At 53.8% G+C, this 25626-nt stretch overlaps 1 protein-coding gene and 1 long non-coding RNA gene across 5 annotated transcripts in view; one reads left to right on the top strand and one right to left on the bottom strand.

Annotated features, from left to right (window-relative positions):
• Window positions 1-1076: 1076 nt before the first annotated feature.
• The window catches only part of ERI3 (ERI1 exoribonuclease family member 3), a 131104-nt gene continuing 106554 nt past the window's right edge, over window positions 1077-25626 (bottom strand). For 3 of the 4 annotated variants that reach the window (XM_066325005.1, XM_066325007.1, XM_066325006.1), the window contains exon 8: window positions 1077-2645. In XM_066325005.1, the coding sequence (XP_066181102.1) occupies window positions 2563-2645 (83 nt within the window). In that variant the 3' untranslated portion in view covers window positions 1077-2562. The remainder of the gene's footprint in view (window positions 2646-25626) is intronic. The other variant, XR_010744218.1, reaches the window with a different exon arrangement.
• On the top strand, window positions 3251-6162 carry LOC136364881 (uncharacterized). Its single transcript, XR_010744222.1, has 2 exons — window positions 3251-4466; window positions 4861-6162. It is a non-coding gene; the product is annotated as an uncharacterized lncRNA (long non-coding RNA).

Raw genomic sequence — 25626 nt, 5'->3', positions numbered from 1 at the left:
ACTGTCAGTAGAGTTCCTCCTTCCTGTTGCCGTGCCCAAGACTTTTCAGTCTGTGGTGGGAGGAGCCCCTGGTCCCTCATGTTTTGCAAGGCCTTGGAGAGGCCGAGGCATTGCAATGGGAGCTGGGTTCATGTGCTGCCCACTGTGGGCACTGGTGGCCCTTCCTGTGTCCCCTGCTCTGGGGCTGCTGCCCACCTGCCTTCTAAGTGTAACTGGCCATCATCGATCCATTGTGACAATGTCCTCTGAGTCACATTCTCGCCTGCAGGAGTAGAGGGCAAAGGTCAAGTTCTTAGTTTTCATAAAAAACTAATTAGACAACTCCCATCAAAAAAGGGTCAATAAAGCTGATCAGGGGCTGCACAGAGGGAACTGGTAAAACCCCTGTGACCTTTGCATGGAGCAAGTGGGCTGGACTGCCCCTGCCCTCTGGGAGCTGCCCACTTGCTGCTAGCCGGACACTTGCATCCCTGTCAGCCAGTGGCACTCTGGCACAAGGCAGGTTCTTTGGGCACCTGGATGCACTGGTGGTTCCTGCTCAGCTGGGTATGGCTCCTGCACCCCATGGTGCTGCACTCGTGCTGGCTCAGCTGGCCAGGGCAGAGCAGGTGCCCCAGGGCAGAGCCACACTGGTTCCATTTAGTAGCCAAGATGCTCCTAATGCAGTGGCAACTGTGTGGGTACAGTGTGCCAGGCTGCAGGGTGGGGTGAGAGGTGCCAGTGGGATGTAGTGGTGGCTGTCACCCTGCACTGGGCAGAAAACTGCATGGGGTGCACCCATGGATAAGGCCCAGCTGTGATGGACTGGTGGGATCCTCAGGGCAGAGCTGCCTTGGGACACAAGCAAACCCGAGGTGGTGGGGCTGGTGCAGCTCACAGTGCCCAGGCTGGAGAGTGGGGCAGTGCTCCCAGCAGCAGGGAACTTTGACCACCCTTTCACAGCCAAAACCCTTGCCTTTTATAGGGAGCATGGATGTGCCATACCCCAGGGAGCACCCTACTCCCACGTATCCAGGTGGCGCTCCCCTGCCTCTGTCCCCCATACAAACTTGCACATGCATGGGCACAGCCTGGGCTCCTTTACCCCCAAACTTTATTCATGTGGCACATTTACAGCAAGGATTGGAATAACTAGACAATGAAAATGCTGGGGTTGCATTATCGGTTGGTTTAACTGGAACACCACACACCATGCAGTCATGTACCGCCAAGTTCAGTGCCTGTATTGCCCTTCTGGCTGCCGTCACCGGCTTCGCTCCAGGCCATGCACGCACGGGCCTGGGGCTGCAGCCTCCCTGCAGGTCAGTGCCCGGACGAGGGCTCCGTTCAGCAGGGCCCTGGGGCTGGGTGACACTGAGAGGACGTGGGCCCTCAGCCCGCCCCACGGCTCCCCCCAACCGCCCTGGCCAGCCGGGAGCCCACCCAGCCGGAGGGGATGTGCTCGGCAACTCTCTCGGCAACAAGCCAGCTGCTGCTGAGCGTCCGCGGGGACCTGTGAGGGGCACAGCACGTGGGCACGTGGGGGGCTGAGCCTCAGCTCGGAACCGAGGGAGGTTGGCGGGGAGCACACTCAGGGGCCTGGGGCAATTTGCAGCTCCCCTGCTCAGGTACCTGTGGGCCGGGGGCCAGCGCGCGCTGGCACGTCCACCACCGGACACGGACACGGTGCTGTGGCGGGCCTGTCCCCCATGGAGCTGGAATTGATCGGCGGGGACGAGGCAGGGCTGGGCATCCCACCCAGCCCCGCAAGAGGCACGAGCAGACGGAACGGGGACGGGACGGGGCTCCATGCGGACACTGTCACCTCCCTCCTGCCGCCCGCCTGTCCGCTGGGCCCCTGCCTCACTGAAGGGAGCCCTCCGGGGCCCTGCAGCCCGGGGTGGGGCTGCCAGGGGCTCTGCAGCGGAGAATACAGGCACTTCACCTTGAACATAAAGAGACGGATCGCGTTTGTCACATACAGGAGTCAGAGAGGGGTTAGTGTCGACTCAAAAAGGGGAAAAGGCGCTCAGGGGAGAGGCGGGGGGAGCTGGCGGGGAGGGCGAGGGGCCGTCTCAACACGCTGAGCCTCCGTGAGCGCTGCCGGAGTGCAGGCACACACCAGCATCGCTGCAGCAGCCGTTGAGGCCTGAAAACATAAAACCAGAGAAGAGAAAGAAGAGGGGAAGGTGGGTATGGCCCATGCCAGGGTGGAGATGGGGGGATGCTCTGGCTACGGGGTGGGATAGGGAGGACGGGGTGGGATATGGAGGGAGGGACGGAAATCAGGAGCCAAAGAAAAAGAACGAACTACAAGTCTAAAATGTGGTGCAAGCGCCCTACGCGGCTGTCCGCTAGCATGGCATAATGTCCGGAGCAGCCCAGAGAGGGAGTCACATCAGGTCTACACAGATTTGCCTTCCCATATATACAACCTCTACTGGAGTTAACAGCTGAAATTGAGATTTTTTTTGTGTCGGTTCCTCTGGCCTCGGTTGCCGGGTTTTTTTTAATGCTGGAGCCCGTCCTCCCCGCCTCGCCGGCACCGGGCGCATGCAGCCCTTGCCTGGCTTGCCTCGGGGATCAAAAAGGTTTGGAGGTCTGCTTGAAGATGAAGCCTCTATGGGCCAGTGTCTTCATGATGTTGGCAATGTTCTTGCAGTCGTCTAAGGAGAAAGCACAGAGATACTGGGTTAGAGGCATGATTCTAACAGGAGCTGGAGCAAGTTCCGATTCCCGTGCAGGGCCTATGTCCTCACCCGTCCAGGTACTCTGTCCCAAGGACCTTGCAGTGATGTGATGTAATTGCAGAGTTCCCAGTCTCAGCACTGGCCACCTGCATCCCAGGACAACCCAGTGCTGTGCTGAGATGGATCCATGCCCCGGACCTGAAGGTCGGGCTCATCCCTGTCCTCATCAGAGCCAGCCCATGGTGCCTCCCCCTCTGCCCACTGACCAGAGTTTGACAAGTGGCAGGTGGCTGGGATGGGAAGCCACAGCCACTCCTGGTGCTGGGCTGTGGTAGAGCAGCAAGATGGGAAGGGGGAAGGCTCTGGTGTTATTTACCTGGGACTAAACTCAGGCACCGTTTGCTAAAATAGAAGCTGGCCTTAAATTGATTCCTAGTGTCTATATTTCATGTTGAAAATTGGCTTGTAAATCCATGTTTTGATCTATGAGGGCCGTCTCCTTAAGAAAAAGCAAGAGTAAATGTGTAATTTCTCCCTTGACAGCACACGGCGCAGAGGCGATCCTTCTTCCCGCTCCCCTCCGTTTCGGGACAGCTCCACTCGTTCCGATTACCACTCTTTCTTCCTCGCCCCACGCCTTGATGTCTCCATTTCATTACCGCCCGCCCATTTATCAAGCTGTTACCGTAAGGGTGACTTTGCCCACTTGCGTGTGGCAGCGGGGCCTGGCTGACATGGGGAGAGGGTGCCCCAGGAGGGGGGTGCAGGCAAGGCCCCCCTCTCCCTGCTGCTGCTGGATGGATGTTGTGGTGGAGGGAAGGCTGCATCATTACTGATGTGTAAATGATAAAGAAGCCTCCACATCCATCTCCCAACTGTAAATCCAGGGAGTGCTTTATAATCAAGCTACAGCGATAATAATGTGAAATTAGGTCTCTCTATCAACGGGAGGAGGCCTTTTAATCACAGCTTAAAGGGTGCAAACGCTGTTTATCATAATTGAACTGTATCCGGGCTAATTGTGGCCATATTTCACTGTCTAGGAGACAGCAGGCTGCCTGCTGACAGTGCCGCATGCCGGATTGAGGGCCCCCCGCAAGCCGGGCAGTGCTGTCCTGCTGCCAGGCATCTGCCTGCAGGGATGGGGCTGCCCGGCCACCTCGATGGTCCCTGCCAGACCGGTGGTGCTGCCCAGCCCCGCTGTGTCCAGTGACCCGCTGCCAAAGCCACCGCCTGCCCCCAGCATCTGTTGGAGGTTCAGGACTTGCCCCATGCATAGCCCCGCGAGAGGCTGCCACGAGCTGCCCGAGACCCTCCTGGCTGATGGTTGGCAGTGAAAGAGGTGATGTCTCCATCAGTGCCACGTGCCTCTGGAGCGTTCCCCAAGACCCTCTCATGACACCCCTTCCTGTCACTCATGTGCCAGACAGGGGACAGCAGCTGGGCATGAGGACAGCCCAACAAAGGAGAGGGGTCCCTAGCCCACTGGCTGGCACGGGGTCAGAGGTGAGCTCATCTCTCTGTGTCTTTGTCCTCCTCTCTGCTGCCCAAGGTGCCACTGATGGCTGCATAAGGCCCCTGGAGGTGACAGGTGTCCTGCCCAGCCAAGCCACAATGCTAGCTCCTGCTGCTGTCACTTGTTCCCACTCAGGTGATCCACTCGCTGTCCTTAGGATCGCCTGCTCCATCTCATCCCCCAGACAACTGAGCCCCTTGGAAAGCCCTCAGCCCCTGGAGCCAGCTGTCAGTGGGATCTAACAGGGATCTAATGGTGGCTTCAAAGCTGGGGAAACAGAGGTAAGAGGAGTGCAACTGTCTGTGGCCAAAGTACTCCCACCCAGCCAGCCCTGGCCTGGTACCTCCAAAAAGTAGCAGCAAAGCAAGTCCTGGAGCTGTGGTAGGTGGTGGCAAGTGAGCAGTTTGGATGTGAAAACACAGCCCCAGGTGTCCCACTGCCAACTTCACAGCCTGCAGCATTGCCCTGAGCTGGAGTGGGCACTGGGGCTTGACTATTGCTCCATATTGCTGAGGAGAACTGCAGAGACCTGGGCAGCTGCCAGATGGGCAGTGAGACCCCATGGCACTTCCTGGGACTCCGAAGCTGGTCCCTTGGGACACGATCTGGGACCGCCGTCTGCGTGCTGCACCACATCATCTGCCTCCCCCAAACCCCAGTGTGCTCTGTTGCCAGGTGCCAGCACTGGAAACACTCTGAACTCTGAGCTGCCGCCCTGCAAAAATGGTGGGGCCCTGTTGGGTCAGTGCCACCCATATGCCCATGCCACCAGTGCTGTCCTTGCTGTCCCAAATGATGCCCCGGCCCCTGGCAGCGAGTGTGCCAAGCTCGTCATACGTCATTTAGTGAGACTCATTCCAAATCAGCGCTAAGGTAAACACGCTTATTATAATTATCCATGTAAAAAAAAATCAACAACAGCAGAACAACTTTCTAATATGCAATTACAGCCATCTATTGATTTTACAATGTAATCCGCTCCGATTGATTTAATAACACAATTATAGGCTGGCTCTCGGGATATTAGAGTGGGAGATTTTCATAAACTCCAAAGCAAAAAACTAAGCGGCTTTTAAAACAACACAGTCAGATGGCTGTTTGGGGAATTATTAACAATATGAAATCCTCTAAATCTGGCCGTCGTTACCTTGTGAAAGGAATTTCTATTACAAAAATGGCAATTGACAGCCTAAGAGAGCGCGACCGGGATTGCTCTGCTGCTTTTCAGTGCTTAATCCATCGCAAAGGTGACCACGGGGCAGGGGACAAGCAGAGTCCGAGGCTGGCAGGAGGGCACAGACAGCCCTGCCCACCCTGTAGCCCCCACCCAGCCCAGCTCTCCCTGGAGGGGCACATGGCTGTGGCAGTGCTGCCCCAGCACCCAGCCTGGCCGACACGAACCTGTCCCATCTGGTGACCCTACCTGGGGCGGGGGAGGCTGTCAGGTTGTGGAGCCCCCTAACTTGATCCCCATCCTGGCACATGTGGCATGTCCCAGTCCCAGACAGCTCCAGGGGCCTGAGGGGTTCCCACCCGTGTTCCAAGGCTGAGCAGGGTGGTGGGGTGAAGGTGGTCCCACGCTGATGGCCAGCACGGCTCCGCATAGGCGCGCACACGCACGCGCGCCCCCGCTCTCCTCCCGCTCACTCCCTCAATGTATTCCCGACTTTATGGGCACATTTTTCTTGTCAAGCTGACAGGGTTGCTAAGTGGATTTCTCCCTGATATGCGGACGGATTATCACATTACTCCAATGTCCTACACAAACATATTACTTTATATTCAATAGCCCTAATGAATATAAACTGCTTTTTCTTTTTTTTGGGGTGGGGGGTAATCTATAGATTTTTAATGAGGGCACTATTAACTCCCTCCTCTTTAAAACAGACTTAGGTGCAGCCTCTGAGTAGAAAATCAATGGTGTTATTGTAGGAATATTGTATATTGATATTGTAATAATAAGATGCAATTGATTTAGGGGTGTTGTGCGGTGTGTGTGAAAGGGGTCAGCCTGGGGTTATCCTGCCTCATGCAAACAGAGCAGTGGCTCTGCCCTGCCTCCCTGCCCCTCACCTTGCTGTGCTGCTTCTGAGCATCGCCCCATGTCCCTGTGCAGTAGCCCAGGATGGCTGGGGTTGAGCTTGCCTTGAGTTCCTGGGTTCCAGGGCTGCCTACCTCTGGAACCTTCCTTTGGTCCAGCTGGAGTGCAGTGTGGAGTAATTTGACACCCCAGCTTCCACTCACCGTGGGCTGGCTTAGCCCACCAGGTTTCAATTCTCCTGCCCCATGTGTTTCAGCATTACCCACCGTGACACCACACTGCCTTGACACCCTCACTGCAGCCCTCTCTACATCCTCTCCACATCTTGCTGCATTGACAGCCAAGGACAGTGACACATGCACACACAAGGGGCAGCAGGACTCTCTCCTAGTTTAGGCTGGAGTTTGTGGCCGTTCAGCATCACTGGCCGCCTTGTCCTTGGAGGGGCACAGACATTCCTATTGCACTCCTCCGCTCAGACAGAGGCAGAAAGCCCCCATGGCACTGGGCCGACTGCCTGGTGTATGCCCTCCTGCCAGTCACTGCAGGGCGGCACTGCTGCAAACCCAGCATGAGCTCAAGGATTCCAACAGCAGGAATCTTTGCTGCTGGATCGGGCTGCCAGGAGCAGCAATGTCCACTCCTCACCTCCACATCCAGCCCAGGCACTGGGGAGAAGGGTAGAGGCTGCATCCCTATGTGTGCTGACCTGCCAGCATTTCTCCCACCACTCCCACCTCCCCACAGGATCAAACCACTCAGATACTTCCACCACAGGGGCTCAGGGAGCTGAGCGCTGCTGCAACCGCCGTGCACTGGGCCGAGACGCTCCCGGAGCAAGGAGGGAGCTTTTCCATCCCAGCAGCTGCCCCGGTGGGCTGTGGGTGGTCAGAGACTGCAGGGCCCCCCCAAACGTGCTCATTTGGAGGCAACCCCACCGCACCTGTGCAATGGCCGGGAAGACGGATCACCCCCGGCCCGAGCTGAGCAGGTCCATATTTAAACTGTCCCCATGCTTTATGGGCTGTACCAGAACTGATGCTCAGGCGCCAAGGGGCCATTTGTCAATGTTCTAATGGCAGATTACTGTTAATGAATAATATCACTGCTGCCTTTGTATAACAGCTCCCTGCAAAGCGGAAACAGGACCGCCCGGCCACTGCCACCCGAAGCCTCCCCACCGCCACCCCCGGGTGACAGCAGGTGGCCTTGTGAGTGGCGGCTGCCATACGGACCTCGGAGATCTCACTCAGTCTGGCACTTCAGCTGGCGTCCCCAAAAATCACGAATGGGAGCACAGGCTGTTGTGTCCCCACAGTGGGCTGTGCTGCTCCCTGTGAACAGCAATGTCACTGTCAGGGCAGGGAGTGACAGCATTTTTCCAGCACACAGAGCCAGGCCCTTGTGTCACTCATCCTGTCCATACTGGAGCTAGGGGAAAGTTTGTGTCTGATCTGAATCCATCTCCACCATGACATGCTGGGCAAGGTAGGGACACCAGGACACTCCATAGTGGTGCAAGGACGTCTCAGAACCAAGTGCCCCCAGCTCCCAGGGATTCACAGGGATGCCAGGGATGGTCCTGCCGAGCTGCTCCCAAATTAATGGCCTCATAATCCTGCGCATGGGGCAAGGGGCTCTGCGTGCCCTGCACAGCCAGCAGGTATATTAGGTGGAGCTGACAGCGACGTGCAGAATATTAAGAATAACTTACCTCATTATCTGCAATTACGTTACTGCCACACACCTCATTTCTTCATGAAGAAAAGAAAATTAGTTTTATATTGACTTCATCCCAGTGCCTCCCTGCCTGCCCCGCCACAGAGCACCCGCACAGGCTCTGAAGAGGGGTTGGACACAATTCATACTCATCCTCCCTCAACCTGTGTCTGTTCCATGGGGATAGGATGCCTGTCCCACCCCCCGCACATTGGGGTCAGCAAGACCTCCAAATCCAGTTTACCCCAGCAGGGACACTGGAGCAGGGAGACCCCATCTCTGGCAGTTCCCAGGTCAGTAGGAAGTGCAGTAAAAGGGGACCAGTCTTGACCATAAACCTGCCTTGGGCACTTTCCTTTCTTCCACCCAGGCTGTCCACTGTCACCCTGTGGGAGACAGGATGCTTCCTCCTGTCCTCTGCACTGGGAGTCACTCTTCCCATCATCCACCCACCATGCTGGCTCCCTCCCAAGGCAGCACTGGGTGGCTGGGTCCTCTGCACCTGGCTAGTGAGACACCTTCCAGCTCCACAGGCTGCTGGATAGCCTGGCACAGGCGATGCCATGTGGGCAAACCGTGACAGCTGAGGCATCCCTGCTGGAGGGAATGGGCAGCAGGGTCTGAGCTGTCTTGCAATGTTCCCAACAACTCCTGGAGCCCCTGAGCCCAAAGGGCACCACTGTTGCTGAGGCCAAAGGTGAAACAGGGTGTCGAGAGACCTCAGCTTGTCCTTCAGCCTCTGGCCTGTCCCTGCACATCCAGCATCCCCTGGCTGGCCGCCTTCCCTGAGCAAACAAAGCGAATGCTGCCATCACCCTGCTCCTGGCTGTGGCCACTCACCGTCCAGGAGAGAAGAGGAGCAGCATGCACAGCAATACAGGGAAAAAAGCCAATTTCATCTTTATTAGAAGGAGATTTCTCTTTTAGTAATAAGCACACTTCAAATAATTAGCGTGTTTTACGTAATAATGAAATTATGGAAATGCAGGCCACTTATTCAAACAAGTCACCATTACCATATTTTTAAATATTAGACTTAATTAGAGTTTATCACTTCAGAGAAGTACGAGGAGTGGAGATTTTTTTCCTTTACAAAAAAAATCCTCATAAAGTGTTTATTAAGAGCGGGTAAGAAGGGGATAATGATCTGTTTGGAAATTAAGGCAATCAAACATTTAATGCTCTGCACTCCTGTAGGCAAAAGCATTCAAATGAGTCAATTATACATCCATTATCCAGGCACGATTAAACAAGGCAGGACGGGGAATTTGTCCTCCGCATCATGCGATTGTCGCGAGGACTTATGTCCACTTAAAGGCAGCTAATAAAACACTAAACTTGGGAAGAAGAGGAAAAGAGGACTGAGCCAAGGGAAGAAAAGGGAAGAGAGGCAGCAGGTCAGCAGGACTGCAGAGGGGTGAGGGTGGGAGGTGGGTAGGGATGGAGCTGTGTCTACATCCCAGCCCTTCATAAATCAAAGTAATTAAGTTAACATGAAAATCAACTTCACCATCCCGTTAAATTACAGCATTTGCATATTAGGACTCAAATGAAGTAGGTAGCAGGCAAGGAGGCTGGGAGGGGAGGAGGAAGTGGGGGGGTCAGGGGAGAGGGATGGGGAGGACCACGCACCAAAAAGGGAACCATTTATTACGGTGAATAACTAATTTCAGAATTTATAGCGCTGGATTTTCGTTCCTGTGCCATTTATATTACAGAAGGAAATTAAGGGGCGGGCAGGAGGCTGGCTGGACATCTTTCTGCGTTATTGCTTGTCTGCCATTTGCAAATCATTATTAATTGTGGCCCGTGTCGCTGGTGCAGCAGGGCAGGGTGCCTGGACAGCCAGAGCAGACACACATATCTCTTCATCAGGACCCCAGCCGCTAGCCCTGGAGAGCCAATTACCCCTCCCTGATTGGTATCAGATAAGGAGGGAATTTTTACAAATTAGGGAATAAATAGAATTTCCACACGTGGAGCAGGGAGGGCTTGAGAGGCAGTAATGAAAAACGATACATCACCATCAGCCAGACAACCCTATTCATACGCCGATGCATTACACTCACTACTCATAATCCCACCGAGTGACAGACAACCGCCGAGCCGGCCGAGCCGGAGGGGAGCACATCCCGATGCCCGGCCCGCTCCGGAGCACAGTCTCCAGCCACCGGCGCCCTTCTGGCAGGCCAGGGAGGTCTCCGTTCCACCAGCCCCACGGCGCTGCCTCTGCCGGGACCTCGAGGGCTGCACACAGCCCGCACGGCACCGCTCAGCCCTGCGGGCAGCGGGGACACACCTCCTGGCACAGGAGCCAGCCCTGCTCTGAAGCCCAGCACGACAAGCCTCCAAACTCAGCCTCAAGTTTGGTGGTTAAAGTCACCTAGCTGAATCCAAGCCTCTCACCAATCTCCTACATCCCTGTGGGTAAAGCACATCTCCCCCAAAATTATCCAGTCCAAACTGTACCCTGAAGAAGACTGCCCCCTCCCTTGGTGGCTCATGGCAGCATCTTGCTGTTTCAAGATCCCTACCTAATTTCTGAATTGTTCTTGCCTTTTTGTACTCTTTAGCCCCCAAATCGGCTCCCACAGCTCTCAGCTTTGTTGCTCAGCCAGCCCTGGGTACCCTAGAGCAGTAAAATCCCTGTGTCACCTTGTGAGCAGCGCTAGGCTCAAAAATGCCACAGGAGCAAAGGATGTGCTCCTGTATGGCTTTGCTCCATTAAGAATGGGCTCAGGACTGGATATCTCCACTTCCATTGAGCCGCTGCGGCAGCCCCAGCATCAGCCTTTGCTCAGGGCAGACCCCAGAGCAGCCAGCTGCCTGTGTCCCCCACACCAGCACACCCACTTCTAGACAGTGGCAGCTCCCTGTGGCAGCACAGTCCTTTTCCTGAGCTGTGACAGTGCTGGATGCCCTGAGAAAACAGCAGACATCCAGCTAACGGGGCCTGGCATGTGGCTGGCCTCAGCAAGAGCAAATCCTGGAAGTGCAGAGACCCTGCTGACATTCGTGAGCCCAGTTTGCTCTGTGGTCCCCAGCGCCGGAGCCGCTCGCCTCTGCGCCTGTAATTAGCTCTCCCTTATGACAAGCACGTCACTAAACAAAATGCTCAGCAGATCAATCTTGCCTGTAAGTCACGCAGCCTTTAATTTATTCAGCATACAATGTCGCTCCACCGCTGGCTTCCTGTAATTTATACCGTACACTGTCGTGTATTATTTAACTCGTCTGAGTGTTTTACAGCTCCCCTCAAAGTCGCCATGCAAAATAAAGTCACGGCGGGGCACTAGCAAGGTGCAGGGAGGATGCAAACTGCCCTCTGCTGATCCAGGACCTCTGGTCTGGCTCAGGGACAAGGTGATGGTGACAAGTTACTGCAGAAGCTGGTGGCTCAGGACCCTCCTTGTGGGTGGGAATGAGAATGGAAGATGGATCCCCACAGGAGCCCAGTAAACTGCAGACTCCAGTGCTGGTGATTCCTTAGAAGAGGAGGAAAGAATGCTGGCAGTGGGGGAGAGGGTAGCAGGACTCTTGCCTGTCCCTGAAAGCAGGAGGGAGGTCCTAACCCAAAACTGGGGTTAGACTGGGCTAAGAGGTGGCCAGTAGCTGGTGCAGCTGTTCTGAGCAGCTGTGCAGCTGAATGGAAACAGTCAGTGATGTAGAGCTGGATATCCTCCGCAGGGAAGGTTAAAACCTCTGTACAGTGTAAAGTTGCCATATCTAAGCACTTATGATCATGATATTTATGGCTAGTTTATTCCAGGCTGTTAAAGGCAGCAGTAGTTATCCACAGATAAAGGGAATTCGACTCCCTTGACACCTTTTCTCCCTGCAGTGAAGGCATGCCTGGCCGGAGCTGGGTGCTCGTGGTGTTGTAACTCATCTGATGGTCCCTGCCAGAGGCAGCACGGGGGCCAGACACGCAGATGCTTGGCATGGCAGGGATATTTCTCCTGTGTGGGAGCTGTGGGCACAGACATGGGAGATGCTGTCTCCCTGCCCTTGACTGATGCTGCTGGGGCCAGGTGGTCCCTGGACTGCAGGGAGCAGTTTGGTTTGACCTCCATCACTGCTGTTGGCTCTGTTCCACATCCAGCTCCTGACACCCAGTCCCACCACTGAGATTGGGACCCTCATTAGGGAGAAATTTCAAGGCAGAGATGAGTGAGTTTATATAGCTGAGGTTCTCCTGCCTGAGTGACATGAGATGTCAGAGAAAGGAAATAAAAGGCAAGAATGCAATTCCAGTGCTGCCAAGAGTGTGTCGCAAGTCCTAATGGAAAGTTCTCCGGCTCTTTAAAGCTTGGTCAGATGGCCTAGTTATTGCTTTAAAAGGACCAAGAATCAAACTGCGATGCTGCACTCGAAGCCTTCAAATAAAGCGAGCTGTGTTTCTGCAAGTCCGGCGAGGCAGAGGCAGGCGATTACACAGAGGAGGGCAGGTCTCTCTATCTTGGAGGGAGACCTACCTATTTTTAAACATTAGCTCTAAATCAGCAGCTCACCTCTTTGTCTAACCCAAACCCTCTCTTGCCTTCTGGAGGAGAGATCAAACACCAGCCCTGCTGCCATTGTTTCTCTCCCAGCGAGATGGATGCGGGACTGTAATCTTCCCACAAAGCTGCATGCTTCAAAGGTATCAAAAGTGCTTATTAAAAGTCCTGGGAAAGTAATTTAATGACATCCCAAAAGGCTGGAAAAATCAGCGCTGGCAGCTCAAAATGTAACCTGGCAAAGGAAATGGCCCCCTGTTCAACATGACAATCTGTGGGCAGCTGCACACAGACCTGCTACCTCCCTGGGCTGTGCCCACTCTGGGGCTGTCTGGTCTCCAGTCAGGAAGACAGCCAGGTGAGCTGGAGTATGGGGGACTCTGTGAGGCCACATGGGACTGTGTCCCCACCAAGGGCTTTGCTGGGCCACAGATGTCCTCATGTGGTGTCGACAGAGTGCATCTGTCTACCCTGGCTCTGCTCCCCTTGTTGACCTGGAGAGCCCTGCACTGTCCCAGAGGCAGGATTTCAGACTTGCCACTGGAACATAAGAAGGACTCTGTGGCTTTTCCAGACATCTCAGCAGCTGCTGGAGTAGCAGCTTTCTTGCAAGGCTTGCCCAGACTGCTGGGCTGGAAAGAGGCACCTGCAAAGTGGATGTGTGACAGTCCTTACCTGGCACAGACGGGGACGTCAGCCAGACCTGCAAAGCTGTGTAAGAGAGCGGTGTGTTGTGTGAGACAGACCTGCACATCTCTGCAGGGATGGACAGCACACCTGCCTTCCCACGAGTGCATACATGCAGCAGGCACGTGCTCACAGTGACAGCAGCATGAGGGCTGTGCTCCTCTGTATCACCCCGAGCCAGCCCCTGCTCCCAACTTCAGGCAATGCACGGGACCCTGGGGCTGCATCCCATCTGAAAGGTGCAGGCTCCCGTGGAAAGGGGCAGGGGATGGAAATTAACGCTCCAGCCTCCGTCTCATCCTGCCCATTAGCGGGGCTGTTTTACTCCGGATCATTAAATATGTATATCTTATTACACGCCTTGTTACAGTATTGAGCTCTATTGACTGATAATAAATTCCAAGCATCATCCTGGTCATAAATTTATCTGGAGATGATGAAGACTCAATAATCTAGTCATGCAGATAATATGATAGGGCCTTAAAAAAGATCATTACATTATATGCCAAAATTAAAAGTGAAATACACTTTATTAACACTGTTTCCACACTTGGGGCCATTACTTGTTATATCCCCTCTTGCCCTCCCACCCACCTGCATATCATCCCTCAGGTCAGCCAGAAAATGCAAGACAAGTCAGAGGTGCCACAGCTCTACCCTAGCAGGAACCTGGCAGAAGGGTACAGAGGGCAAGGCAGGTGGCACAGATGGGACGTCCCAGCTTGACTCCAAAGATGCTGGGTCCTTCCTGGTACAGCACTGCTGCCCTGCCCATTGGGCCATGGCTCCTGAGCATCCAGGTATTTCAACAAACCCCTACTTGATGGGACCTGCAGGCCCTGGCTGCAGTCATTGAGACAAAGGCAGCCTTGTGACCCAACATTTAGAAGGAAAAAACAACTTTCTGAAGCTTCAGGTCTCCTGAAAAAGCTGCCTGCCCACTGGGGTTAACTCAACAGCTTCTCTGCCACAGGCTTGGGCACGCTGCAGAGGCAAGACAGGGGACCCCACTCATGCATGGCCATGCTGCAGCGTGGCACAGAGAGGAGTGGAGCAGAAATGGGGATGTGGGTGCAATGGGTGACTCCTCTGAGAGAGGAGGGTGCCTGGCAGGCTCCCAGCACCCCAGTGCCAGTCTCATCGAGCTGTCCCTTGGTGAGATGGTGAGGGCTGAGCAGTTCCCAGTCACCTGCCCCAAGGCCTGGGGTTGGCTCCCTCCTTCTGCTGGCCTTCCAAAGACATTCCTCTCCTTTAATAAGAAGGTCACAGCCATTTAAACTCCTCTGATGACAGCAGGTGGCTCGTGCCCTCCTGCCTGGCAGGGCTGGCCTCGCCATGCTCCCGCCTGTAGATCAATGGCACACAGCAAGTTTAAAGCATCCCCACCCCAGCCCCCCTTCCTTTGGCCACCTTTCTCTCCAGACACGCAAGGTGACAAGTGCTGGGGGGCCCACGGATCAATGCTGCGACACGGATCGGCTGCCGAGAAAAACCAATTGCAGATCAGATGGAAACCGACTTCTTCTTGTATCTGCCCGGCTCTCTCAGGGATAGATTGGCTAGAGAAATCCGATGGTGAGAAGAGACAAAGGGGGAGGTGATGGGGAGAGGGGGAAAGGGCTGATAATGCTCCTGCCGCGGCTCTAATCTGTGACAGCCCGAGGATTTGCTGAAAACCATTATCACACTGCTCTCCCTTCTCTTGTCCCTGATAAAGCCTCGGCTAATCTGTTTGTTGCAGGTATTGAACAATGCATTTAGCGAAACAAGGGGTGTGTGTGCCCACCGAGCACATTTTTCCCCTGCACCTCCGGCCTCACTGAGAGGCGACCGGGGAGCCAGGGAGGTTTTGGGTGCAGACTTGGTGTGTAGTATGGGCTGAAGTGTCATGCCTGGCACGGGAAACATCTCTGCTGACTGCCCTCAGCGAGTTTTGTAGGCGTTTCTCTAGGCACTGTGTTCCACCTTTAAAACGCGATCGCGGAGGGCAATGAGCGGAAGCCCTGGCGATGCAGCAGTGCCCTGACATCCCAGCAGGAATTCCACCGCAGCCCACCGCACTCCGAGCCGCACTCCCACAGGGCTCGACAGCCGAGATGGGGACATTCAGGGAGTCTGTGCCCCGGGAACAGCTCCTGGGCCGCTCATCTGCTGGAGTTCGGCTCGGCTAGTGCCTGCCTGTCCCAGTGCTGACCTCATCCCTCCCCTTTGTGAGAGGCGCTTTCTCCGGGGAGGAGAGATAATTCAGTGGCTGTGAAAGCCCAGACCTGGGGCTCCCGCAGCCGCCTGTTACAAACAGTTCTAGTGGAACATTAATTATAGTAATTTAGCCGTGGAACACTAACTGCAGCCAGTGCAATAGCATTCAGTACATTAGTGGCTATAACCCACTCCTTAAAAAAGACATTTGGTTACTGACAGCTGATAAAATGAGTTGTGAAGCATAACCAAAGGGAAAAAAAAAAAACCCAAACCAGAAGTGTGCTGGGAGCGCGCAGTGGGGTGGGAGGGTGGGGGGCAGCACCCCACAGGTACGGGGGGGTCACAGGAGGCGCAGGTGAAGGGGTAGGAGGTGTCGGGGGGGCCGCAGCAGGCACCCTCCTGCCCGGCACACGGCCTCGGGCCAGCGGGCTCCCCGTGCCTCTGGCAGGGCCAGGCGAGGCGGGGGCACGGCGGCGAGTCCGCAGTATGTCAAACAGAAGGACATTCCTTCTATCTCCCAGCCGCCGCCGCAGGGCACAATCCACCTACATTCAATCTTTACTCCACTACACATGTTTCCTTTCCAGCCTCGGATTATTTTTTATCATCAAATTACTGTGGTGATAAGATGGAGTAGATGTGATAGCGAGCAGAGCGTCTGTCCTCCCCTCTTTCCCCCGCCTCTCGCAGCATTCCTCCTTCCTCCACCACCCCCAGCCTCCTGCCCTGAGCAGGCAGGGTGGTATCCAAATGTCAGGGGGTGAGGAGAAACCCCCTCTGCAGCTGCTGGCTGGGACCGACCCGTGGCTGTCTGGGAGAACTTGCAGGTGCCCTGTGGTGGTGTGGGACCCCGCCAGCAGCCAGAGCCCAGCATCTGCTCCCCACTGCTCCGTCACAGCACCCTGACTCCGTCAGAGCACCCAGCGCCCCAGCCTGGCACCAGCGGTGCGACAGCACAGTGACACCAGTGAGGCAGCAGGGACACAGGGAGCCCTGGCGCAGAGGTGGCCAGGAAAAGTACAGCCATGCTGTTACCAGCCCGAGAAGCGCTGCAAGGCCCTGCTGTGATGAATCCTCCCCTTCTCCTTGTTTACTCCAGTCTGCAACAAATGAGTCCCTGTCTGTCCAGGGATAGCTCATCTGGAGGAATGCTCTTTCAGACCTCTCCCTCTAATCCCTATTAATTTAAATAATGCTTGCCCACTCTTCTCAAACTATTTATTATTTATCAGGTTTGTTTATTTGTAGCTAACAGGTAGCGCTCAGCATGCGTCCCCGGCACAGGGACAGGGGCTGTTCATCACACTGGCTCCCCTGCCATCAACCATCCGTCAATTACTCCTGCTTCCTTTAATTAGTAATGAGGACTAATATCTCTGCCTGGGATGGTGGCTGAAGCGGAACTTCCCTCCGGTGGCATCCGAGCAGCACAAGGGAGGGGATGAAAAATAAATAACTGCACCAGGCTGTGGCTGCTGCTCCTGACTGAGTAGGGGTGCTTGCCAAACCCACACAACCCCTTCACAGAGAGGGTCTGGTTCCCTGTACACCAGAGGCTCCTACCTAGCAGGGAAGGAGGTGATGCATGCCAGGTGCTGATCCACGGGTGCCCTTTCCTGCACAGCAGGGCCATCCCAAACCACGAGGGAGCCCCTGCCGAGTCCCAGATGCTGAACTCTGCATGGGTATCAGCAAGGGGAAGCCTAAATTAAATGCCTATTAGAGCCTCTGGCCTCGTCTGGCAGGCCCGGGGAGCTGTGTATCAGAACATGCCATCCAGAGGCAGCCTAATAGCGAAGGCAGCACATGATATAAATGGAGCCCCTTTGATTTATTGACTGGGAGAAGTTTTTACACGATAGCCCATTAAGACGGACGGCTCTGTTTACAGCCAGGCCATCTAGCTAAAGGGACCCTGCACTGGATGGTGTGTTTTGCTATTGCTCTTCAGGCAGACATCTCATTAAGGGGAACAGCATATGGAGCTCTTTGGATCTATACTTCACGAGTCCTGAGGGAGGCTTTTACCATTTTTAATAAGCGGGCAAGGTTAGCAAACCTGCAACGCAGTGACCTCCCCTCCCTGTGCGATGGATCTCCCTGAATCGCAGAGAGCTGGACTCACCGGGCGCATGTGGGACTCCATAAATCACCTCCCCACTGCTGGCCAGGGAAACCAGCTGGGGGGGATAGCAATGGGAGTACGGACAAGGCAACACCACAGCTAAAATGGGACGGCAGCCATGCATGGCTCAGCCAAACACACTGGGGGCAGGCAACTTAGTGAGCAGTGGTGTGGAGTGTGCCCCTGCCCACCGTGCTGGTCTGGTGATGGGCATCACGTGGGTGACTCAGCTGGCAAAGGAGAAAGTGTTAACATGATAGCCCACAGTGAAGGAAACAAAACTCCCAGCTGGATGTTGAGGGGGGGATTATTCCATATTCAGTAACATGGCTGTTTAGGAGAACAAGTAATCTCTGACAAAGACCTCTGGCTCTTCTCCGATCTGATAAAGCCTTGCAGCCTACAGGCAAGCTGGTCCCTGCAGGGACTGCCACGGATGAATGCCGCAGGCTGGAGCTGCTAAGGCGAGAGGAGGATCAGGAAGGCAGGCACGTGGGGTGAGCCACCATGGGACATGGTGGACATGCTGCAAACAGGTCACCTAGAATACTCTTCCAAAGCAGAAGGGCTTGAGCAAAGTTTGAGTGTTACTCAGGCACCTCTTATACCCCCAGGGACAGTAGCACAGACACATGGCCTTAAGGCAGTGGTGACACAAACTAATATCAGAGCTCCCACCTTATCCTCCTGGCCTGGGTACACAGCTGTGTGCCCACTCACTCCCCAGCAACAGCTATCTGGCTCTTGCCCATTAGCCAGACCTCAAACCCCTCTCTTCCACTCTTGTAGTACCAGCTGAGCACTATAATCAACACCAATCACTGGCATTTAACTTAGACATCCAAAATTCACACCAGGGAAAAACTATCAGAAAAGCAGGGAACTGAGAACGTGATTGTTTCCTTTTGAGAAGTCTGCTTAACTCTGGGTTGGGAAAGAGGGAAGGCAACGAAGGACAAACAGACAGACATGGTGGCATATTTGGGCTGCTTCCCAGCAGTTCTCTCACAAACAGTCTGAGCATCTTTGAAACGAAATTTTGTAGGTGATTAGCTCACAATGTGAACTTAATTGCTTTTGGTATTTAAAAAAACACATTAAATTAAATGGCCGAGATATTGAGGCTTAAGCAATGGCTGCTTCTAATGCACAGTAACTATCAGCCTCATTATGGGAATGCCACATCCAGTGGCAGAATGCACAGACCCATGTGACATGAGTGGTGCAGATTGAATGCTCCCTCCCTGCTCACACTCTGTGGGCAAGAGGATCTTCAACAGCAGTGAGGGGATGGCTAAGAGCAAGGCTGGCATGGAGCAGCAGCGTGCCAAGCTCCTGGTTCACCAAACATCTCTTGTCTGGAAGCCAGGGGAGTATTGGGCTCCTTCAACTCGACAAGAGGAGCAGCTGGAGTGGCACAGTGCCACACTGCAGGACACATGGGTCCTGCTCTTCCAGGACATGAAGGTGATCTCCACCAATCCACTTTGATTACTGTTCCTTGGGGATCCCACAGTGCTTGCACTGCTCACACTCGGAGTGTGGCAGATGCACAGCTCCCACAGCGACTGTGAAGTTATAGGAGCTTGAATGGTACCATTTATCCCCACAGACAGCCCCAAAGCTGGTACCTTGCACCTCTTTACAACAGCACTGTGCAAAGCTCTCTTTCACCACAGGACTGGCAGCACTGCCCTGCTTTGCATTTAGTGCCACAACACAGCAGTGCTTTCACCTTACTTTACTTGTTTGTTTAAATTATTTACACTCCTTAGATGCAAGATTGCTCTCCAAAAGGAGCATCCTTTTGGCTGCTGCAGCTTTAAAATGACTTGCATCCATCACTCAATCGCTTTCAGGTCAAACACACGCTCCTGACTTAATGACCACATTTCCGCAGCAACAAATCTGTCACCGCTGTTTGTTTAAAGCCAACAATCTGTAGGAGCACTGTGTGCAAGGATTGAATTAACTCAGCATCCGAATGACTGTGGTGCCAGATCATTCAAATTGCACCTTTCCTGAGATCTTCCAGCAATGTTAATTAATGTTCCTTGGGTGATGTGCAACATGCTGCAGTGCACAGGGTTGCTGGAGATAGCAAAGCCCTGTAGGCCTAGAGACATGAGAGCTGTGTTCCTGGCTGCCCAGACCCCAGGAGTACATGGGGGATGTGTGTTGCAAGCAAGGAGAGGCTGGTGGCTTCCCCTTGCTCTGATATGACCTACCATGATTTCCCCCAAAATTTAGTGATTCAGCTGAGACATTCCATGCTGGATGTTTAACTCACACTGAATTATTTTCCCAGGAAATTCCAGCCCAAACCATTAATACATTGCCATCAAGAAGAATGACAAGAATGTCACTATTTCCCTTAAATTTCAGTTACTTGGCAGTGCAAGGTTTTTTCATATGTACCCTAATGTTTCTAAACAAAGCCTTGAAGTCTGTTGGGAAGGTGATTTTGGGAACCTGGAATGTTTTGGATTTCCCATCAGAATCAAGCCAGCTTTGGGCAAAGACAGCTGTGTGTGGCGTAGGCAGCTGCACGTGCATTGACACCCATCCCAGTGCTGGCCCCTGCTCCCAGCTGCTGCAACCCCCCTGGCACCCACTCTACACACCTGCGTGGGAAGTGGGGACCCAGCTCTCCGGGTGCTCCATGACTTCCCCAGGAAGTGCGAGAGAGGAAACTGTTTCATTGAAACACTTGCACCAACAAGAGCTGGAGTCAAGGGACAGACAAGGAGGAGGAAACAGTGATGTGCAGCTAGTGGGGCTGGTGGTGGCAGCAGCTGAGATGATAGCAGGACATGGGGGAAGGGATTGGGACATGAAAACAAGAACAAAGAGCTGATATGTGGATGGAAAGGCAGACTGAGCTTGGCAAGATATACAGAGAAAGAAGGAGGGAGTGCGATTCAATCCAACACCAAGGTCTCATGCTACCATCCACAGCCTCCAGCTACTCCAGCCCTTGCCCACCAGCACGTCCTTGGCACAAAGTCCCCATCCGAAGTACCTGGCCATGCTCCTCCCTGTTTTGTCTGGGGCGTTCACATCTCCATGGACCAGAACTGGGGTCCAATGAGAGGTCATAACCTGGAGAGCTGGAGCCCTCCCCCAGCCTCCACCTGTCTTGCTGCAGTTAATTGGGCTGCTCTAATCTCTACCTGCCATTGATTTAAATTCAGCTCCAATTTTCTTCTCTGACCTTCTCTCCTCCAGACCCTGCTTGCAAACAGAACACAAATCCTCAAACATTCTCTTCATTTTTCCCTGTAATATTCCAGCATGCCCCAGTCCCATGGTGGGGAAGGTGATAACCACTGCCTGACACTCACACACAGGGATGGGCACACAGCTGCCTGCAGAGACCTTCCCCAGGGCACACTCAGCCCAGCTCCAGCATGGAAATGCAAGTGGTGATGCTCTGATATCCAAATGGCAAGGGAAAAGCATGATAAGGGGACTTCCAGATGGTTTCCAGGAAAGGACAGCTGCCGGATTTTTAGGAGCCTGTGAATCCAAGGAGGACATGTGGGAGTGCTCCTGACTGTGCCCAGGTCTCAGCTGCTGGTTTTGCATCCAGCACCCATCCCACTGGGGGTATCTTCTGCTCACCTGAGAAGTGATCCCTCTGTGCTGAGCCCCAGCCCTCTGTGGGCTGGGATGCTCCAAAGGCAAGTGTAAGGAGATGGGCCAGCCATGAGCTAGGGGAAGGTGTCTCCTTTGCTGTGTCTCTGGGGCCATGGATCAGGCACAGAGACCAGGAGCACCTGCTCCCAGCTCTGTTATGCCCCTGGTGTTCTGTGCTGTGATCTGGAAGGGGAGCCAACCACTCGGAAGCAGTTAAAATCATATTACAGTGTGCTGATGCAGACAAGCAGGGGAGGTGAGGGTCCAAGACAGTGCCTTGGAGATGTCCCTCACAGAGAGACACTGCCAGCACCAAGAGGAATGGGGGAGGACCTGCCAGGGGCATTCAGGATGGGAAAAGCATCATCCCATAACACCCACACTTTCCTGGCCCCAAAATGGGTGGAAAACCTCTGCCAAGGCTCCTTACTCAAGAAATCCTGGATGCTAAATTTCAGAGCTCCTGGGGTCCTTTTCCTGGCAACAATTCACTATGTAAAGAGGCTGGATATTTATAATTATGCTCAAAGTGGCCACTTTGAAAATCTATATATCTCTAGGCTCCCTGTACATCATAATGTCAAGTCTGTGAATGGAGACATCCATCAGAGGCCTCACATCACAGACCTCGGAGCTGTGATAAACACTCGGGAAATGCTCGCTGAACCCCGTGTCCCACTGCTGCCTTCTGGGCAAGAGACTTGGTCTTTGAGGGGTGCCAAAGTGGTGACTCCTCCAGGAGGGATTGCTGCTGGGTGTTCCTGAGTCACTGCTCCCAGACAGGGATGGGAGTGACATCTGAGTTCCTCTAACCCAAATCCTTTCCTTCTGACCCTTGCTGTCCTCCAGGAAGCGGGGCTTTCCTTCAGATGAGACCATCTAAGCCATCACCCCATTTCCACACTGTGGACACATGGTCTGAAAAAGGCAGCTTCCAATCCTCTGTATCAGTGAAAGCCCCACTGCTGGAAGGGTGGTGAGCTACAGGAATAAAATACACCCTTCAAAAGCCAGCTCCACTCTTGGTCATCAGATCCCCACCTCTTAGCCCCATCAACCCCAGGATATCCTAAGTCTGACTGAGAAAGATGAAGCCAGTGACAAATGCAGGGCTCAGTCCCCATTCTTAGCAGCAAAAACAATGCAGGGAGCTGAGCTCTCTTCTCCAGCACAGCAAGCATTAGGATTGACCCCAACATCACACTCCAGCCCACTGCCCCACCATGCCCACAAGGAGTTTCTACAGCATTTTTCCCAGTGTGAGAACATGAAGTCCCCCCTATTTGAGCCACCTCCTTGAGAAGCGGTGCCAGTGCCCTGCCAGCGAGATGCCTGCTGGAGAACAGGAATGCCCCTCTCTGCCGACAGCGCGGTGAGAGGACGCACAGCCTTTGCTGATGCTTTGCCCAGGCTGTTTTTAAAAATTTATTACTCTGTTGCAACATGAAAAATAAGACAGAGAAGTAATCATTAGTATAACTATAACTCCCCGTGCAATAGTCCCACTTGTAAATTGAGATTTATGATTGCAGCTGCCGATATTTTAGAGGCCGGAGCAGGCAGCGGTGGCAGTACAGCCCAGCTATGCGCTGCCCCACCGCAGTTACAGTTTATCACAATCTGCAGAGATTATTGCAATGAATAATACACAACAGGCTGGCAGTGAAGAACTATTCCCGATCAAACGCTTCTGTAAACAACTGAATAAATAATATTGCTCAGCCCCTCTTTAGAGCCCTCAGAGGCCCAGGGAAATCTCTCATTACTCAGCAAGAGAGGCAGCGTGGGGCTTGGAGATGCCATGAGGAAGGGATGCAGTGACTCTGGGCAGGCACTGGACATCCCAGGTATGGGCAGCAGTCAAGCAGACAACTCCCTCATTTTCTGTCAGAAAAGGAGGCTGAGACACTGAAAAGACCTGCTCATGGACCCATGGTTCCACATGCAGCCATGAATAATTTGCTTGGACAGGACAGACTAACGAATGCAAGCTCAGAGAGGTATTGCTGTCCTCTCTTCTGCTTGGCAAGGCTTCTGCTCACTTCTGATATTGAGTTGGCAGCAGGTAAAGAGCAGGTTGTGGGGCAGCCTGGCCCGCAGGCAGCCGAACCCCATCCGCAGCAGGGATGGGACATTTGGGACCAAGCCCACTGGCAGCGGGGCTCCATGCGCTCCCTGAAATGTCACTAAGTAATGCAATGTGATCAGGGTTGTGTGCCAACAGCTGCAGAAAGGGCATTTCTTACACAGCTTGGAAGGATAAAGTTCAGCTCCACAATGCCCCAGGTTCTCCCACCACAGCGAGCTCTGGCTCGGTTGCCACACTGTGCTGCCACAGGTATCAGGTCTGCAGAAACTCTCACCCAGAGGGGGAGCAGGGACGACTCATTCCTTCCCTAGCACCCATCATGCAGAGGTGGGGATGCTCTCTAAATGTTTTTATTTGCTCTCCAAATGTCTACACCCAAAATACAGTCAGCACAGGAGGAGGGACTTGAAGGGAGCTAATGAAGAGCTATAATCCTTTCTGTGCTATAAACCAGCCCTGCAGCAGCTCTCCAATGTTTCAGATCCTTCATACTACGCTTTTCACAAGCCCATGTGCCTCTGCCCAGACACCTCCAGGCAGGGAACACCCCTCTGCATCTGTGTCCTGCCTACTCCAGGACCAGACTCTCACCTGTGTCCTCCCTACAGGCTCTACTCACAGCTGGGTCCTGGGGAAAGGCAAGAGGAGAAAAGCACAAAAGTTTGCATCCCCGCATCCACTGCTCTACAGTGCCTGTATGTGCAGCAATCAGCTCCAATTAATCCCCCCTCAGCTTGGCCCGCCCGCTTCATTACCTCCCCTTGATGAGAACCATCAGTGGGGCCTGTAGGATTTTGCTAATTAGCCTCACTTCGTTTATCATTTCCATTTTCTCCCAGAGACGCTTGGCTTGCTGGGCGACAGCTTCATCTCCTGCTGAAACAATGCGGCCCCTTCTGTGCCTGTCTCACTTAGCGCTGTCACCGCAGCCATTATGAAATTGGGGTTTCATTTACACACTAATTAAACATTACAGCTTGTTCACAATTACAACATGGGGATGAGGAGGTAACTAATTACTTAAGAAATGAGCTAACATTTATCTCTGATTCTTCCCCCCCCCAAGCCCACCGCCCTCCTCTCCAATCAAGATTAGAAACTGTTGTTGGATGGCAGCAGCCCAGCAGGCCCCTGCCCGTCTCTGCGTGTGCCTCGTCCCTGTTAGGGGGCTGCACTGAGACCCTGGCCTGGGGACAATCCATCAACCCCTAATTGCAGCCAGGATTATGGGGGGCTGTGACAATGGTGTGTGGCACTGTGCCAAATGGGCTGCACAGGGATGAACTGTGATGCTGGGGATTCACCTGTCCCACCTAGATCTGCCCAGCAATGAGGTGTCCCTGGGACAGCCCAGCCACAGTGGTGATAGGGACTGTGTCAGGCATTCCCTAGGCATCACCTTCCAGGCTCTTGCCCATTGGGTGAAGGCTTGGCTCTGCACAGAGGCCGGGGATGCCAACACACCCTCCATGTCTCTGCTGATGGGCAACTCATCCTGAAAAGACATTTTCTTCAGGGAGGAATTAACATTTAAAACTGAGAACCATTAGAGTAAATAAACCAGGCTGTCACTCAGATCAAAAGGCAATGCAAAGTGTGGGCTTGGGACAAAATGGGCCCTGGGGAGCAGGCAAGGAGAGAAAGGGGCAGGCATCCCTTTCGGATGGGCTGGATGAGATGGGCAGGCCAGCACCTCATGTTCAGCCCAGCAGGGCTGGGTGCTGTCGCCACGAGAGCAACAGCCTCCTTCCATGGGCAGCATGGGGCTGCCATGTGCTGCTGCTGCAGGCCAGCAGTCCCTTTGGACTCACCTCCCTGCAGTGCATGCATGTGGCAGAGGCTGCATGCAGCGACCAGAGAGCTACGCGTGGGTTAGAGGACAGAGTAGATGGGTGACAGTGACCAGGATCATCCTGAGATGGATGCATGGCTGCCTGGAAGGCAGCTAGCCACCTGATGGGAGACAGGCAGGAGAGGCCAGATGCTGCTGTAGTGCCTGAACACTGCTGCAGGCTCTGGGAAAAGGATCCACAGTTTTCAAAACACAAGAGGCTCCCCCCACAAACAGCCCTAAGCGCTGGAAATGCTTTCAGAAAAAACCATCTAGTTCAGCACCAGACAATTAAGGTTCTTTTGCAACTCTTAACCCATGATTTTGAGACAAAGAATTTGGTGCTGGCATAATTTGAACTGCTAATTGCTTTCCTGATCCGTAGTCAGTGAACTGATCACGTTCCCTGTCTGGGGTAAATTCAGAGCCGCTCTCCAGGGGGAAAGGGATGCGCTCTTCTTCCCTCTGAGCAGCTTAAAAAATAATGATCAGGAAACGGTTAAGCAAAAGGGGGGTGAATTGATGGTTTAAAAAAAAGAAAACTCACACCACTTTATAATAATAGAAACAACTCATTCCCATAGTTTTTATCCTTCCTGTCTTTAGCCC

This window comes from Sylvia atricapilla, chromosome 9, assembly GCF_009819655.1.
Source record: "Sylvia atricapilla isolate bSylAtr1 chromosome 9, bSylAtr1.pri, whole genome shotgun sequence".
In the NCBI taxonomy this organism is placed as follows: domain Eukaryota; kingdom Metazoa; phylum Chordata; class Aves; order Passeriformes; family Sylviidae; genus Sylvia; species Sylvia atricapilla.
Note: the sequence above shows the minus strand (reverse complement) of the source record. Positions and strands in the feature narration are given on the sequence as shown.